At 35.2% G+C, this 18,086-nt stretch overlaps 3 protein-coding genes across 3 annotated transcripts; 2 read left to right on the top strand and 1 right to left on the bottom strand.

The window, feature by feature from the left end:
* Nucleotides 1–5,336: 5,336 nt before the first annotated feature.
* Nucleotides 5,337–7,904, bottom strand: LOC130645741 (uncharacterized). Its single transcript, XM_057451828.1, has 3 exons — nt 7,203–7,904; nt 5,718–5,867; nt 5,337–5,615 (listed from the first exon to the last, which is right to left on the bottom strand). The coding sequence occupies exons 1-3, from the start codon at nt 7,332–7,334 to the stop codon at nt 5,520–5,522; spliced, it is 378 nt and encodes a 125-aa protein (XP_057307811.1). The 5' UTR covers nt 7,335–7,904; the 3' UTR covers nt 5,337–5,519.
* A 356-nt stretch (nt 7,905–8,260) lies between these two features.
* Nucleotides 8,261–10,559, top strand: LOC130645740 (nematocyst expressed protein 6-like). The gene is made up of 9 exons (XM_057451827.1): nt 8,261–8,373; nt 8,478–8,618; nt 8,724–8,847; nt 8,954–9,132; nt 9,219–9,443; nt 9,526–9,606; nt 9,681–9,956; nt 10,082–10,357; nt 10,451–10,559. Exons 1-9 carry the CDS (start codon nt 8,316–8,318, stop codon nt 10,459–10,461), a joined length of 1,371 nt encoding a protein of 456 aa, XP_057307810.1. The 5' UTR covers nt 8,261–8,315; the 3' UTR covers nt 10,462–10,559.
* A 2,678-nt stretch (nt 10,560–13,237) lies between these two features.
* Nucleotides 13,238–17,797, top strand: LOC130645739 (zinc metalloproteinase dpy-31-like). Its single transcript, XM_057451826.1, has 9 exons — nt 13,238–13,379; nt 14,082–14,222; nt 14,696–14,825; nt 15,065–15,243; nt 15,331–15,555; nt 16,586–16,666; nt 16,748–17,023; nt 17,247–17,522; nt 17,721–17,797. The coding sequence occupies exons 1-9, from the start codon at nt 13,334–13,336 to the stop codon at nt 17,729–17,731; spliced, it is 1,365 nt and encodes a 454-aa protein (XP_057307809.1). The 5' UTR covers nt 13,238–13,333; the 3' UTR covers nt 17,732–17,797.
* Nucleotides 17,798–18,086: the final 289 nt, after the last annotated feature.

Here is an 18,086-nt window from a genome sequence, read left to right as displayed (position 1 = left end):
AAACTTCAAAAGTCATTCAGAAAGTTTAGCCACATTTTGCAGACTTGCTTCATCCATGCTCTGTCGGCATTCACCTCTGCATTAGTTAAGAACTGCATGGTTAAATTTCTTGTTTAAGACCTGATTACCAATGACAAAGGGGCCAGGCAATAGAGATTATGTCTAGGTGGCGCCGTAGATTAGTGGTTATAGCTCTCGTACTCTGTGCGGGAGACCGGGGTTCGATTCCTCTTGACGGTGATTTAACATGGGCGAGTGAATGTTACCATAGCCCCGGGTTAACCCAAGCCATGTGAGGGAAATTGGGAAGATGGCACACTGTGTGGGCCGTTGGATGTTGCCGGGAGTTGTCTAGTAGAGCGCGGGCTCTAATTGGGTCTGCGTAGCTCAAAATGAGCATTAAATACTCTAGGACTCTCCATCTACGCCATGGCCCCTCCTGGAAATAATAGACAGGGTATATCCCTCGATATTTGTGAGGCTAGCCATGTAAAATATGCACATCTATCTATCTAGGTGGTTCTTTTAACCAATTTAGGAGTCGGTGAATTAGCTAGGATGGTCAGATTGGCTATACATATGCTTGCTCGTAGATTAAAAGGATCAGGACTATTCAATAGCTCTGAGATCTAAACAAACAAAAGTGTCCAACCAAGACGGAAATCTTAGACATTTTGTCCGATGAAAGTTCGAAACAAGCTACGCACATGTCCAACCAATCTGGAAATGTGGCAGACATTTTGTCTAACAAGTCTCGAAAAATTATTTTAAGGGCTGTGAAAGCGAAATTGTCAGTTGGGAAAGGTCAAGCAAAAATTTGGGATGGGTGAGGAGCATGCACCACCAGTACCATTTAATATCCTTTCGGTTGATAGAGAATATTGAGTTTTTTCACCTGCAGCTAGCACTGTCTTAAAAATTGGTAACACAGGAAAACACTAACTTCCACATTCAAAAAAGTTGTGTAAAAAAGTTCTACAATAACTTGTAAATTTTATTGGTATTTTGTATCTTTAGTATTTATTGTCTTTATTATTTCTTTTGTTTCATTTTTTTAACCTTTTTAACCTTGTCTTAAAGTCTGAATGATTATTCTCAAATTTAATCGCTGGTGAAAAAATATATATATACCTTCTTTACCGGGCATGAGGTCAACTTTCAAATTCGCTTTGTTCTATGTGATATAAAATCAACTCTTAACTCTCCTGTTTCTTAGCTAGCTGTGCACATATTTTGTACTTTTTTCACTTTAAGAAAAAAGTTTTTTAAAACATGTGTTTTTTGAATTCCTATTATCAGTGTCTATTAAAAAAGTTAAGGGGAACATGTTGATCTTTAGCTAGCTTAATTAGATAGTTAGATAGATGTGCATATTTTACATGACTAGCCTCACAAATATTGAGGGATATACCCCATCTATTATAGTGGCGCCGTAGATTAGTGGTTATAGCTCTCGTACTCTGTGCGGGAGACCTGGGTTCGATTCCTCTTGACGGCGATTCAACATGGGCGAGTGAATGTTACCATAGCCCCGGGTTAACCCAAGCCATGTGAGGGAAATTGGGAAGATGGCACACTGTGTGGGCCGTTGGATGTTGCCAGGAGTTGTCTAGTAGAGCGCGGGCTCTAATTGGGTCTGCGTAGCTCAAAATGAGCATTAAATACTCTAGGACTCTCCATCTACGCCATGGCCCCTCCTGGAAATAATAGACAGGGTATATCCCTCGATATTTGTGAGGCTAGCCATGTAAAATATGCACATCTATCATCATTATTTCCAGGAGAGCCCATGGCTTAGATGGAGAGTCCTAGAGTATTTAATGCTCATTTTGAGGTATAAAGACCTAATTAGGGCCAGCGCTCTACTAGACAACTCCCGGCAACATCCAAACAGCCCACACAGTGTGCCATCTCCCCAATTTCCCTCACATGGCTTGGGATAACCCGAGACTATGGTAACATTCACTTCCCATGTTGAATCATCAACATCCAAAACAGCCCACCACACAGTGTGCCATCTCCCCAATTTCCCTCACATGGCTTGGGATAACCCGAGACTATGGTAACATTCACTTGCCCATGTTGAATCGCCGTCAAGAGGTTCGAAACCCGGTCTCTCACACAGAGTACAAGAGCTATAACCACTAATCTACGCAGCCACAATTAATTATAAAGACCTGAGTCCACATCGCTCTACCAATGTCACTATATCAGAAAAAAAATACGGACCTGTAATTGGTTTAAAAAAGTACCAGAAGAATAAACTATAGCTACTTTTTAATGGTCTTTAATGTTGTTTATTTAACCACATGTAAAAACGCCACAAATTAGCTTGGTTTTTTTGGACATGAACCAACCACACAGGCAAGCAAACCATCATGCAGCAAGCAACACGAGAAGTAAAGGCTGTCTGTTAGCTAGGTATCTTTATTTTCAGAATCAGGAGTTTGATTTTGTACCAATCTTAAATTCCACCCAAGTTTTTTTTTAATTTAAGCACTTCTTCGCCGCCATTACATGGTTGTGCAAATGTATTTCTCCGATTTTAATCCGATTTTTGGATGGTCCACGGCCTGTTTATAACATGGTTCATAGACAAAAACTATGTATTTGTCTATCAACTATGTTTATAATAAGAGGCCGCGTGGGGCCACGAGCGTTTCGGGGGTTGTTTCCTTATATCTCGGGGCAAATATGTAACACTTACTTTGATAATTTTGAGGATGCTGATTTTCATGGATTATCGTCCACTGCTCCGACAATCAGCTTTTTAACGAAGGTGTGAAGATGGCCGTTTGAATATGGTTTTGGACGTATGTTTGTCTAACTTAAGGGGCGAGGTTGACTCTGAAATATTCTGAAAGTTAATAAAATCCGTCAATTTCTAAATTTTGAGAGTATTTAAGGGGTTTTATATGTATCTCATTTTCAGAAACTGAAAGGACCTTGACTCACGTTATCGCGAAAAAAGACAGGAACTGAAATTTGAGAATATTATGGGACCATAGAATCAATAGTGAATCCGTTCGAGTATTTCAATCCGACGTTTGTAGATGTTTCTACAGGTCGTATGTTAAATCCAGAGCTGGTGAGTGACTTTGCTAGACAGGGGAGGTTGGTAACATACTTTTGAAATAAATCGAGGAAAATCTGATCAGAGAAACACTTGATCTTTTAAAAACTGCACGTTTTCTTTTGTTGGCAGAGAACAGTGACATCAATCTCACAAAAATGCGCTGCCTCACCTTATCCTTGTTCCCAATTAGTTTGGCTACACCAGACGGCAATTTGCGTAAAAACGTGAAGTCAAAATTGTTGAGAATTCTCGAGCATGAGGAGCCATTTTCTGGAGACTATCAAGAGAGAGGTTGTAATCATTAATAACATGGCTATGATACACATGCTGAAAACTTCTTTATTCATCCATTAAAGCTGCTAGCGCTTGCTTGACCCTCGATATCAAGAAGGTAAAAGCCCCGTTAATATTCGACAAATTGGCCCAACAAATCTTTGATTTGCTTTTGAGGATTGCTAAACGAATTAATGCAGTATGGATTTGGTGATCGATACTTGGCACCACTTCAAAAAATGCGAAAGAACGAAGCAGTATTTTAAAAAGCGTCAGAATTTATTCATCCTGCACGCAAATCAGATAGCTCCATCTCTATGAAACCAGTTTAACGTCGAAAAAAGCAATATTAAGATAAAAAGCGGATAATAATCGGAAAACTGAAAGGAAAAAAACTATATTTGTAAACACCAATAATCTCTACACTATGTCCGTCACAGTCTCCGAACGGCACCATAACTTCAGGTCTTTTTAAAGAGTTGTCTTGTGATCACGATGAAGTAGACACCAGATTGGTACTTCACACCAATCACGCCGCATAATCCTTCAACAGAATTTTAGTGAAGACGCCAGATACTGGTGTTATTGTGCTAATGGCGTGAACACAAAAAATCATTCCTGCTGACGTGTATGTTAATACTGGAGCTGGTAAACAAAAGCGTATTCAAGATGTCAAAGTTATGGCATTGGAATTATCAGAAAAAATTTCTCCATCTAGTTATCGGGTTCCATATATTCAGAGGTATGCTCTCGCTTTCTGGATGCTTTAAGTATATGTAAGTATTAATTGAGTCTCGTTGTTGAATACGAAAATTTCGAAGCTTTGTCAGCTGAGGAATATGTATCTTCGCTGTATGGCAGCAAATCCAACAAAGTTAATGATGCGCGATTATTTCAACAAAGGAAATACGCGGAAGCTTGACGCCCTTACAACGCATACAACGCGATCGAAATATCAACCGTTAATTCCAAAGAGATTGTTCAATAGACGATCCTCCTATTAGTAGCCATGGATGGAGAATAGCTAAGCACACGATCTCCATTGACTCGATTAACTCGATTGCGTTTTGGAGAGTTTAAAAGAGATAGTGAGCTGTGGATGTAAGGGAAGTTGCAGAAATTGATTATAAATACATGACAAGGCTTGACGGAAATTGCTGGCGCCAAATTTAACCGAGAGAATAATTTAATCAAGTTGTAAATGATTATAAATACCAACAGTAAAATGAGTACAAACCTATCCAAACAAAATAGTATCGAAAGTAAACAGAGAAAACAAAGAAGTCGTGAACAATGGCCGCGTTTGATAGAAGTCTGGAATTGAAATTTTTTCAGGGTTTTTTTTTTTTTTGTTGGCTTTATTTAAAAACAGTCATAGTATTTCCAAAACACCATTAGAAGGTGTTAATACAGAATCTTGAAACGATAATGTTAGTTACTTTTCTTAGATGCTTTTTTATTTCTTAAACATGCCGGACAATCCTAGAGTTTTTTAGATTTTGAAGGACATAAATGGCTAGGAATATACCTTGCTTCGTTGAATATATAGTACTACCTTTTTCGCCTGAATCGGAAAACCAGAAAGTTGGCTGTCACACATTCAACGATGCAAAAAACTTGTTGTAATTTTTGGGTAGTGTGTCTGTCGTGTATTTTATAATTGTTATACAACACGGAGACTATTATTCTTGTCAAAACTTTATGAGAAACTGTATAAAATGTTCAATTGGATTATATATTGAAAAAGGTTCAAAATTTGTGTTTTCACTTCCCTAATTTCCATCCAGTGATAGGGAGTGTCAGACGAATCCACATCAATATTTGCGGTAACATACCTGTGGCTTTCAATCCAATCGAGTTAGCAATGCAGAAAGTAGTAATTCTATTTTGCTTTGATTACACCGATTATAATCGCCCGACATGATTGAGGTGAACCATTCTCAGTAGAATATGGATACGCGGATTGGCTGTACTGAACTTTTATCAATCAAAAAGCAATTGTTTTTAAATTTCTCACAATGTGCGATCAAAATCTTTCTAACCTATTCAATTCAAGTGAGAAAAATTAGGTAAATATTTACTAAATTTACTAAATATTTTACAAAGGTTATTTTATTTTACAAAATGTTTTTCATATTATTTATTTACAATTATACAACGTATGATTCGTCTAAGTCGTCGGACAATTCCCGCGTAATTGTCGATAAACTTCGTTCACGAAATGATCGACAGGAAAAAACTTGCATTCTCTTCGGAGTTGGTGTTCCTATGTCGTATATATATATATAAAGATAATAAACAAAATTTTATGAAATAAAACATCAGCTTTTAATGCAACTCACTTTCAGGTTTTCTACAAAATACTTACTACTCGAATCTTGGCTGCAAGATCTTTGTCTGGACAATTTACAGCAACACTTTTTGTAGAGTTCAATGACAACAAACGATGTTGCCAAAATGAAGAGAATGGATGTAAACCATAGAAGCCAGCCATTATGCTGACGTTGCAGGTTGTGAGCTATGAGATGTAAATAATGCGTTTCATAAAAAAATTATATATACAGAACACTTCTTATTCTCAGCGTCATGAAATTTAACTTAGGCTCAATAGCACCTGCATTTAATAGAATTTTAATATTCAACAGGATTTTAACCAAAATAACGTTGAAATGAGACTTTGCGACATACGCTTTGCCTTACCACTCACAAGACAAAAAAGTAAGAGCTACTCTTTCGTATTCATTATAAAGGACACAATATAACATCGGTTTTTCAGGATTTGTTGGTATTTGCATGCGTGAAAACACCTTCCTTGCAGATACGAGACTCCCTTCCCCGGAAACAAAAAGAATCTTTATTTTCTTCTTTAATTCACACAGAAGGAAATTTTTCATCTGAATACCTCCATTTTGAAATGTTGAAATCAGAAAGGTGTTAATTTGGACGTTAACGTTTTTGCACCCGTTTAAATTATTTTATCTTATGACTTAGCTATGTCTAAACATTCAATCAAGCAGGTATTTTTATTGTTGTTTTGTAAAACATAAAGTATATGTCCTGATTTATGAATTTACAAATTAGCCATAGTCACTTAGAAAAAAGCTCAGTTTTTATTTTTTGGTCATCACGTGACAATGACAGTTAAATGCAGGTGTAATTGAGTCTCCTCCCACTGATAAAGGGGATGCACAAAGTTCATTGCACACTTTTGGCCAAAATACAGTTAATGTATGTCTGTTAAAGAACAGAAAATTATTTATTGAAATACAAAACCCTCTTGATATGATGACGGTAGTTAGAATAACCATATAGGTATAATAAAATATGTTTTTAGTATAAAATTTATTCTAAAATTATTATACGGGATAGCAAGGTTTATAAAAGAAAGTATCAAAATTTTTCAAAAGGAAAATTAATATTATTATAATTATTGAAATTATTTACCCAGGAGAGCCTCTTCATTTCCTATTGGTATTGCTATGGGGGTCCTATTTAACGCTCCCATTTAAGCTACAAAGGTTGTGCAAGCACAGAAATCGCTCAACTAGACGGCCGCCTAAGATATCAATCCTATTCTCATGCTAAGCGCCAAGCAGAAAGGATAGGTTCACACTTTTATAGTCCCTGGGATGATTCGGCCGGGGTTTAAACCCAAGTTCTCCCGCACTGGAAGCGAATGCTCTACCACAAGGCTACCAGTCTTTTATAACCTGAATTGCTAAAAATTCCGGAAAGAAATAGTTCATGCTTTCCCGTAGCAGACTGCATAATGTTAAAAGAAGTTCCAATAGAAATGCAAAAGCAGCAGACAACAACCAAAAAATGAACTGAAATAATTTGAGAATAAAATTACCTTTTTTCTGAATAACATCAAACATAATTGTTTAGAGTGTATTGCTAATAACATTATGATGTGTTTTTCAAGCCTTGTTTTACAACACAACGATAATTCTAAAAATTGAATCACTAGGGAATTCATCTCCATACACAATGAACTTTATAGCATCACAAACGATTTTTTATGACCTCTATTATAAGCAGAATAATTTAAATGATGTTAAAAATCGATTTCTACAAACCAAAAACCAAACTAAAGTCAACTAGAACACATTAAAACCAAATCAATATGTCGGGAAACACTGGAACCAAACATAGACCCATCGTAACCGTGACGAACATATATCTACCAATTTTGTAGATAAATTTGAGATCTTTGTCGTAAAAAAAATATGCTGCGTCAAAACTATGAATAGCTCGGAAATAATACAATTTATAATTAAACAGAAAAATGACAATCAATGTTTACGTTTGAAAAATGAAGAATAATGACGTTCAAAATGATCCTTAATATGCATTACCTTTTATAAGAATCCCGGAGCTTTTTTTATTTTACCGAGCCTTACACCCGGTTTTCCCTAGTCTTGTCCCACTATCGACATAAAAAGGACTTTATTTAAGAGTTGAATAAAGGGATGTCTATGGAACTCTTCGTATCTTTTCCAGGGGGCTGCCCCATTTCCTTGTCCCTTTCCCCATCCCATCCCCTCCCCCTGCCCCCTGCTCCATTAAAAGTTGCGGCTTTAATTTTCCAAATTTCTCTATATTTTACAGAATCTCCAACGCACGAAACTGAGAACTGACATAAAATATGTGAGAAAGGCTAGGAAAGCCATTTTCCGACAATCTGACGAACTAAGTGTCTAAAATTTACCGCTGAATTTCCTCCTTCTGTCCAACAGTGGTGTCTCCAAAAAATAAAAGAAAATAGGTAACTTTAAAATTTTTTAAAAATATTTTTGACCCGAAAACATTTTTTTATCCCCTACTAACAAAAGTTGTTTGTTTGTTTATTCATCTGCTACAAATATTGTCTCTTTGTACAGCTGAAAGAGAAATTCGTACACACTGTGACTGTGTTTTAGAATGTTCTTTTTTTGAATATTCTTTTTAATTTGTGCAGTGGCGCATGACAGTCATGTTTCGTATACTGCTTCTGCTTTTCGCAGGTGTTTTGCTGTCCTCAGGTAAGTCAGTACGTATTCAAACAGTTGAAACCCAAACTTGTATTTACATCAATCATATAAAAAATATCTCTAATGTAAAATAATTCACAATTTAAATGTTTTAGGGGAGCTGTTTGAAGGAGATATTATGCTTACTCCAGAGCAAAGAGAGATGGTTGGTACTGGATCAACTGAAGCATATGCTGGAGCACTCAAAACCTCCTACTGGCCAAATCCGTTGCCATATGAAATTGACCAATCCTTAGGTAGGTTGACTTTATACCTAATAGCAAAGCAACAGTTATAATGAGAGAAAAGATGGAATTTACAAATAAAATATGTCCGTTTTTTATCACTATTTCCACTTTTAGTTAAAGAAAGAAAGATTTTAAAATCTATAAATTCAGCAATAGAAGAACTCGAAAATAGAACATGCCTACAGTTTAAAAGAAGAACAAAAGAAAAGGCGTATTTAAATTTCACGGCTGCTGGAAAGTAAGTCAGTATATTTAACTGTCTTCAGTTTTTGGCTGTTTTTACGCATTTGGTAGGAAGCTAATACTTTTTTAGCTTCTGTAATTCATTTCATATTTCATGACAGGTGTTTCAGTCCAACAGGCTACGTCAGTGCATATCCCCTGCAACTGTCACTATCTACCAAATGCAGAACAAAGGGATGGGTGTTGCATTATATAATGCTTACACTTGGTTTCATGCACGAAAGCAATAGACCAGATCGTGATGCTTTTGTTAAAGTAGTTTGGGACAACATAGCTCTTGGTAAGTTCATAATAAGGAATTGGAGTAATAGAGATCGAAAATGTCTTTCCCTTTTCCTGTAATTCCAATGACGATTCTTCTTATAGCCAATCGCAAACATTTTAAACGTCGTGACGCTTATTCAAGCAATGCACGTTATTTCAACATACCTTATGATTATGACAGTATTACACATCCGTCAAGATACTGGATGGGAAATTATTCTGTTACTCTCATCACAAAAGATTACTACAAAAGATACAGAATTGGACAAAGAAAAAATCTTAGCCAGTTAGACGCGTTGTCTGTCAATTTGATGTATAAGTGTCCAGGTTTGTCAAGCACGTCATTTTTTTATACATATACCATGGAAAAATCACGTTTAATTTCTTATGCTTTTATGTGACATTTCAGGTACAACGAAACCACCTAGTACAATTCCGCCCGATCCCACTGATGCACCTCAACCAGAGCTAAAGCCATACCTACAAACTAGTGAGATTTTAAATGCAGCGTTATTTTTTAAAGATTCAACTAAAAGTTTAAATTTTATCTTTTTCTATTTTCAGAACACATATGCGGTTTCTTGAAGGATGATATCAAATGTCCATTTGGTTATGTCATGTGGATTGAGGATGCAATGTACGGTCGTCAGAATGATCAAGTATGTAGTTATGGAAGAACTACAGATACAAATTGTTCGGCACCAGGGGTATTTCAAAAGGTATCTGACAAATGTCACGATAAGATGGAATGTCGGTTGTTCGCTTACAACAGAGAATTCGGAGAACCTTGTAAAGGAACATTCAAATATCTAGAAGTGAAATACCGATGTGTGAAAAAAGGTAGATAACCATATAACTTTGAGTCATGGGTTTGCATGAATTTGACTGTAGAAATTAAAATATCAAAATCACCTTGAGCGTATAAACAAATATATATGCCATATTTGAACTATGTAATTCTCTAGATATAATGTGCGGTACAAGCGGAAAAACCATATCCTGTCCTGAAGGTCAAGTGTTAAAAATTCTCAACGCTATGTATGGACGTCAATCGAAATATACATGTCCGACAATTTATGCTAAAAATTTCAACTGCAAAGCAGTAAAGTCGTTCGAAATCACTAAAGCATTGTGCAATGGAAAACAGAGTTGCAAAATTCAATCAGCCAGGAATATTTATGGCGATCCATGCCTTGGAACAATAAAATATTTGCAGGTCCATCATCAATGTGTCTTACCAGGTAAAGAGCATTGACTTTTGACTATTAAATATTTTTATTGTGTTGTCAGTATATTTTAACTTTGTTTATCTCTCACTTTATTTTCTGTTTTAGATGAAGTTTGAGGAGGTCGCATGCTTAGCTGGTATAAATAATACAATGCAGAAGAGAAAGGTTTATGAGAAGATATTTACATGGGAGAATATATGATGTTATACTTTGATTTTTTTTTCTCTATAATTCATGCAGTACGCCTTTAGCATTGTTACATCGTTGAAATCCACCCTAGCCTAGAAAGTGGTTCACTTATAGCCTGCCAGTCTTCTCAATTTTTAGCTTTAGAAAACTGTTGACTATTTTAGCATATTCTTTTAGACTGACGTTCTCTCTTTTGTAAAACAATCCTAAAATAATAATTATAAGATTCTACAAAACAAAATTCATATCAATATCTTATGTCACTACCATGCGGAGATCGAGTAATGATGCTAGCTACCTTATGATGTCCAAGTTTTACATACACACCTGTAATGTCAAAATCTGCATGGATGTTTATCTTTTCATCGACCAGTGTAATTCATCAAGTAAGAGGATACTGGAATTAGAGCCAGCTTTAAAGTACAAAAAAGCAAGAAAGAAAGAGTCCTAGCGGAATGGAAGGTGAAATAAGTGGCTGAACTGAAATAAACTCGGATAGCGTATCAAAAAATTGATCTTTTGAGCAGAAAATGTTCCACATTTGAGCATTTTTCAACCTGCTCATAATTTAAATTACTTAGGTTGGTTATTTACCAACTATATTTGACACAGCTTCCACGGTAAATATACAATATCTGTTGCAGATTAAATTAACTTTTTTAGAAAAGAAAAACAAGTAGGCAATAGACAGTTATTATTGGTACGAAAAATATCGTATTGCCTTATACGGAACCGGCCTTGGAACTTTTTTTAAAAACAAAGATATGTATGATCGAGAAAATTCATTTACGGTGAAACACCAGCAATATCCACGATTTGTCCCTTTTCATAGTTCCGGTAATCTAAGTATCACTACAGATAAATTATTATTATCAAAGAGACTTGTTTGCCCGTGAAAAAATCCTCAGCAATCCTCTTCAGTCGTAATTATTCCCCGCGTTAATATTTCGATCAACTTTAATAAAGTTGGTACATGCTGTAGCCCAACTCGGGTATTATTGTTCATATCCCGCGTTTATTTTGTACACGGGTTCCCCCCGTCCTCAATTTTTTTGCTTTTCGTACATATTATCGCATCGCTATTTCGTGTCTGTTACTACGAAATAATAAGATTTATTTGGACGGAGATTGTTATCATGCGGTTATATAGAAGGTTTCGATCAATAACCCATTGGTTTCTAAAAATGTACGGAAAGATCACAGGATTATAAAGCCAGAATTTTAAACAGACAAAAAAAATATGGCACATCCCTGAAAATTCGGTCGTCACAGCAAAGTCCATAAAAATCTATCATACTTTCTAATTGTAGCTTGAAAGTTCCGTGAGTGGTTAGCACGACCCGCCTTTGGCCGACAGACAAATTAAGACTATTGTTATAGAGACTAAATGAGTAACCCGGAATTAACCGGAGAGTTAAGTGTTTAAGTGCAGGTAAACTGCATATCAACGATAAGCGCTTTAGTACAGATACACACTTTAAATGGTATTAGTTATTTACAACTTCAGTAGAGATAAAAACACAGCTAACAGGCGTGTTTACGTGTAGCTTTAACAATCATTCATCAATTTCACAATGAAAGAGATGATTGGTTACGAAAGGTAAACATCTCATATTTTAAGGAAAAACACTAAAAGTTCGCTTTAAGATGCTTTAATAATTGTCTTCCATTTTAATTAGAAAAACAACAACTTGGTTTATTTAATAGTTATAAAACAGGTGATAACAAAAGTTGATACGCTTAGCAGTCATGGTAGATAAACTTCCGCAACAACAATGCTCTTAGAGACATTGAAATACTGTGGTGACGTTTCTTAAATACTAATATATCCCTTTTACTTACGTGCCTTATTTACCTACTTACTCACTCACATACACACCTACTTAGTGGCAGTGACCAGGACCACGATGGACGAAATAAATGTGAGTAAATTGTAAATGCTTTTTATTTACATTTTTATTTACATTTCTTTATTATTGCAGTTTCATGATGTCGTGATATTGGATGGTTCAATAATAGGTCCTGTTTATTAGCTTGTAGTCAGACCCTTGACACATCTACACCGAAGCTTTGTATTCTTCCAGAAAAAGGAATGTTAATATTTTTACGACGACCTATGCTATGTGATTTTAATTGAAACTATAACTAAAGGAATTTGGTAGTCGTTTCATTGATTTTGTCCGCAATTGTCCGAAATTAAAAGGAAAACGCAAAGAATTTCCGCAAAAAATTCAATTGATAATTCTGTTAGCTTATCTGTTTTATTTTTGGAATAATAGACAAGCAGTGATGCTAGAAATGCTAGATAGGACGATGAAACTATAAAGACTATCTGGTTAAAAGTATCTGGTTAAAGACAATGCCGTTTTGAGCTTAAAACATCGTTTCTTCGATAATAAAATATTAGGCGTAGAAAAAAACATCCTGTTTGAACTCCATAGGCCTGCAAAACTGTATGCTTTGTCGCAGGTTGTCTTCTCTTGATAGAGTTGTATCTTCTAAAGTCTATTTTGGGCACAAAAACTTGCCCGTGATAGATTATGCAATTTGGTACCTTACAACATCATTTCACTATCAACTTTCACAATAATTTTTTTGTGATGTAACAGAGCATCAATATCTCTATGGCAACACTTACGTTTCCATGGAGCTATTAATGATATTATTTACTCACATGTTATAAATATTGTATCTTTACCCAGCTGAATCGACTTTTAAAGCGTGAGTTGTATAAAAACATATGATTTAAACACATAAGCACGAGGCTTTAAAGGTGTTTCGTAAAAACACCTGGACGACATGTTGTTTCCGGTGGTACTATCAATATTCATCTCATTTTCTCTGGGTAAGTGTGAAGGACTTTGAAACAGCTGGACATAGCTTGCTCTTAGTTTATTATAAGTTTTTGTTGTTACTTGTTCTCTTTACTCTTCTCTTTACTAATGACGTGATATCATGCTGCTCCTTTCCGTTTCAATAGACGTTTTTGTGATATTTTGTGGAATTTTACTCCTCTAATCAAGGATCAATCCTTGAAGAAAAAGAGTGACATTTTTGACGCTACCGTGAAAGTTTTTGCGCGTAAACTTTGTTAAGGCCGGCAAAAAAGTTAGGTCGAAAAATAATTTAAATAAATCTAAATACAGTAGAACCTAGGACACCATTGCGACCTAAAAAAGTGTCCGCTATAAAGAGGTGTCCGTAACATAGAGGTTCATTCAAAAATTGAATTAAATTGGTTCAAGAACTTGCTCTGGAGTGTCAAGGTAAAGTGAAATCAACCAAACTAAGGGAACAGAAATTGCAAAGAAGCAATATAAATGTACTATCTTTATTTAGGAAAGCAAAAAAAAATTGAAAGTATAATTATAAATGCAAGAACGGTGTTAACTCTTTAAAATCAATTACTAGACTAACTCAAAATATATACAGAAAGATCACATGGAAAAACATACCTGTTCACACAAACTAACCTAACATAACCGTGTTCACACTAAATATTTCACAGGAATAATATTTTTCGAGAAATATTTTTTTGTATTTTTAGGGGAATTATTTGAAGGAGACATTCTGCTCACTCCTGATCAAAAAAAGATCATTGAAAGTGCATCAACGGAAGCATATGCTGGCGTATTAAAATCTGGAAGATGGCCAAACCCTTTACCTTACGAGATCGATACATCTTTAGGTTAGTATGACGGGCTTATTACTCTTGGTAACCACTTCAGTTTTTTATCACTGCTCCATAGTAGAAACAAATAAATAACATTATAGTCAAACACAATCTTGCCCTAAGGAGTCATAAAAACATTGCACTCGACCACCCTCTCCGTCTGATACACAATGTAAGCCAAAAAACTTTTTATATTTTATATTTTAGAATGAAAATTCACCCACTTATATTCATTAACACCCTGCTCAACTACTGATTTGAAAAAATACCCCTCCTCCCATAGTTAGGTTACTAAAGAAATTACAAGTGCGCCTGCCTCCAACGCCGCCAGTCATTGTCGCCCCCTGTTTTATATTTACTTCTCCTCCTATAGTAAGGTTACTAAGAGTAGCATTCTTTTCACAATTCTACACGGCTATCCCTTAACAATTTCCCTTTAGAAAAATAATTATGCTAACGTGTTATGATTAATTTTGCTGGCTGTCTAGACAAAGATACACGGACGTTAGAGGGTATAAAATTAGCAATTGAGGAGTTGGAAAACAAGACTTGCCTAAGATTTAAAAGAAGAACAACTGAGGTTGCATACTTGAACTTCACCAAAAGCACCAAAAACAAGTACGTAGATATCAAAAATCAATAAAACACTTGGTTAAAAAACAATTTATTTTCACGAAGCTTTTCGTAATCTAAGTTACATATCACTTGATATTACTTGAGTGTTTTATTTATGCATTGATACTTATTTATGGCTGAAGACTTACACGAAATACGTAGATTTAAACGTTTACTTTAAGATTCTGAAACTTTTGTAGTAGAATATACCAACCGGTAAACAAACAAACTTATTTTTACAGATGTTACAGCTCAACTGGATACGTGAAGTCTTATCCTCGGGAAATTTCGTTGAAGTCATGGTGTGCCGCAAAGGGATGGGTGTTGCATCACATGATGCACGTGCTTGGTTTTATGCACGAAAGCAATAGACCAGATCGTGATGCTTTTGTTAAAGTAGTTTGGGACAACATAGCTCTTGGTAAGTTCATAATAAGGAATTGGAGCAATAGAGAATGAAAAATTTGTCTCATCTTTTTCTTGTAAATGCAAATCCATTTTTTTACAGAAAATCGCCGATATTTTAAACGTCGTGACGCCTACGCAAGCAATGCACGTTATTTCAACATACCCTATGATTATGACAGTATTACACATCCGTCAAGATACTGGATGGGAAATTATTCTGTTACTCTCATCACAAAAGATTACTACAAACGACATGCCATTGGTCAACGACGTGGTCTTAGTTCTTTAGATGCTTTATCTATCAATCTTTTATACAGATGCCCAGGTTTGCTTAATCCTTTAGTAGATGGCAATCAGCCACCTGCTGCGTAGAATTTTTTTGACCATCTGAATACAATGTGAAGGGAACACTGTATATTATTTAACCCTATTTGGTATGGGCTTTTTTGACCCTTGTAAGTATGGGGGGTCATAAAGTGCCCGCGGGCTGTAACTTCTGTTCGCTTTGGTTTTAAGTGACGAAACTTGGCAGAAAGAAGCATCAATATGTTGTGAATTAATTTGTGACAAAATATTTAGGTTGACATGTCATCACAGGAAGTGATGACGTCATAATGAGACAATGGTTGAAGAAAATATGTCTTTCTTGGAAATTCTCTTTTTTATCTTTTTTAAAACTATTTACAGTACTAGTCATTAAAAAAGTAATATAAGAATGTAAGATATTAATAGGAACATTAACAGGTGTTACGAAGACAAAGGATTTCTCTAAGGAGAAAATGGAAATCGATCAAAATCTTTATGAATTTTTTTGAAAAACATATATTTGAGAACATTAGTGTTAGTATCTGTCATGGAATAAAACTTTGTATATCTATTAGCACTTACGTCAGTAGCTACTCAATAAAGACAATTTGGATTGACATGGGACAAAATGACCTATGACGTTATCATATGACAATAGAAATAGAGAAATAGGAAATTACAAACATTCTGGTCTGTAAATTACCAATATTCCGGTCTGCAAATTACACAACTGGTTAGTTTAGAAAGCATTTATTTTTAGCACTACAATAAAAAACTTGATATGACCACCTGTCAAAAAGGACAAAGTGACATTGACAGGACAATTTTTTAAAATATTTTTTATATTCCGAAAGTCCAATAAAATTTAGGAAAAGTTACAAAATTTCAGGTAATTTCATCCAGTATTTAAAAAATTATTAGTCTTTGAAGATGCCGCGGGCGCTTTATGCCCCCCATACCAAATAGGGTTAACAACTTTATTGGAGCACTTTACGTCTATCCGTTTTTACTCTTAGCTTGGTTCGTTATTTATTTGCTTCACATTTCAGGTACAACCAAACCACCTAGCACAATTCCGCCCGATCAAACGGATGCACCTCAACCAGAGCTAAAGCCACACCAACAAACTAGTACGTTTTAATCAATATTGCTGTTGGCAAAATTTGCAAATTTTATCTCCTTACCACAATTCTACAATTTTAACTTAATAGAGCATATCTGTGGTCATCTCAAGGATGACATCAAATGTCCATTTGGTTATGTCATGTGGATTGAGGATGCAATGTACGGTCGTCAAAATGATCAAGTATGTAGTTATGGAAGAACTACAGATACAAATTGTTCAGCACCAGGAGTATTTCAAAAGGTATCTGACAAATGTCACGATAAGATGGAATGTCGCTTGTTTGCTTACAACAGAGAATTCGGAGAACCTTGTAAGGGAACATTCAAATATCTAGAAGTGAAATATCGATGTGTCACAATAGGTGAGGATGCACAAAAAATTTGCATTTTTTGTTTTGTTTTGCCTTTGATAAGACCAAAGATAAGTTTTTCTGTTTCTTTTGTTGCATGGTATTGATAAGTTTTTCAAGATAAAGGACTGTAGCTAACTGATCCATGTTTGACAAGATTGTCAAACAAACAGAAAATTGATTTATAGAAAAATCTTCAAGTATAACTCTCGTTACCTCTAACTTATCCTTTTAGATACGATGTGCTTTCTATCTGGTAAAACCATATCCTGTCCTGAAGGTCAAGTGTTAAAAATTCTCAGCGCTATGTATGGACGTCAATCAAAACATACCTGTAAGACAATTCTCGCGTATAACTTTAACTGCAAAGCTGAAAATTCATTGGAGGTAACTAAAAAGTTATGCGAGGGAAAGCAAAGCTGCAAAATAAGGTCGTCCACGTCTATTTATGGCGATCCATGTCCGGGTACCTTAAAATATTTACAAGTTCGTCACCAGTGTGTTCTGCCAGGTGAGTTACATGTTAGCTTCCTTGTGGCTATAGTTAATCTCTCTAAAATAACATGATAAGATGAAATTTGAAATTTCATGATGTTGTACGTCCGAAATTGAGTTGGTTTTATATTAAAAGTTGTTATTTTTTATGTTTGTTTTTTAATTCTTATAATTACCTTCTAATTTTTCTTTTACTCGCCTTTTTTATTTTTAGATCAACTGTAACAAAGTTGGACCTACAAAAAGTAAATCATTAGTTTGAATTGGAGAATATATATCCACTTATAATAAGATGTTGTTTTACTTTGATATTCTTACAAATTTACCCTTTTGGTTTCCCGATGGACTAGTTACTATAGAAGCGCATGCGCAGACATCGGTAGCATGTCGCTAACTCTCCCTTGTTTCAAATTTACTTGGCTTTGAAATCCATAAGAACATTTTTTAAAAAAACAAACAGTGTGGATTTTAATATCTGCAAATATTATTTTTTCCTATTTTAACTTTAAATAATACAAAAATTATGAAAAGAAGATTTCACCGGTTTTGTTGTTTCAGAGAAAGGCTTTCAAGTGGGGGA

The sequence above is a fragment of the Hydractinia symbiolongicarpus genome, chromosome 5, assembly GCF_029227915.1.
Source record: "Hydractinia symbiolongicarpus strain clone_291-10 chromosome 5, HSymV2.1, whole genome shotgun sequence".
Lineage (NCBI taxonomy): Eukaryota > Metazoa > Cnidaria > Hydrozoa > Anthoathecata > Hydractiniidae > Hydractinia > Hydractinia symbiolongicarpus.
Note: the sequence above shows the minus strand (reverse complement) of the source record. Positions and strands in the feature narration are given on the sequence as shown.

Excerpts from the sequence above, each read along its gene's own strand:
- LOC130645741 (XM_057451828.1), bottom strand. The coding sequence starts at position 7,334 with ATGGAGATGAATTCCCTAGTGATTCAATTTTTAGAATTATCGTTGTGT. Across the intron at positions 5,868-7,202 it reads TGATGTTATTCAGAAAAAAG|CTCACAACCTGCAACGTCAG; the intron begins GTAATTTTATTC and ends TACATCTCATAG. Across the intron at positions 5,616-5,717 it reads TTGCAGCCAAGATTCGAGTA|GAACACCAACTCCGAAGAGA; the intron begins GTAAGTATTTTG and ends TATACGACATAG.
- LOC130645739 (XM_057451826.1), top strand. The coding sequence starts at position 13,334 with ATGTTGTTTCCGGTGGTACTATCAATATTCATCTCATTTTCTCTGG. Across the intron at positions 14,223-14,695 it reads CGAGATCGATACATCTTTAG|ACAAAGATACACGGACGTTA; the intron begins GTTAGTATGACG and ends CTGGCTGTCTAG. Across the intron at positions 14,826-15,064 it reads ACCAAAAGCACCAAAAACAA|ATGTTACAGCTCAACTGGAT; the intron begins GTACGTAGATAT and ends TTATTTTTACAG.
- LOC130645740 (XM_057451827.1), top strand. The coding sequence starts at position 8,316 with ATGACAGTCATGTTTCGTATACTGCTTCTGCTTTTCGCAGGTGTTTTG. Across the intron at positions 8,619-8,723 it reads TGAAATTGACCAATCCTTAG|TTAAAGAAAGAAAGATTTTA; the intron begins GTAGGTTGACTT and ends TTCCACTTTTAG. Across the intron at positions 9,957-10,081 it reads ATACCGATGTGTGAAAAAAG|ATATAATGTGCGGTACAAGC; the intron begins GTAGATAACCAT and ends GTAATTCTCTAG.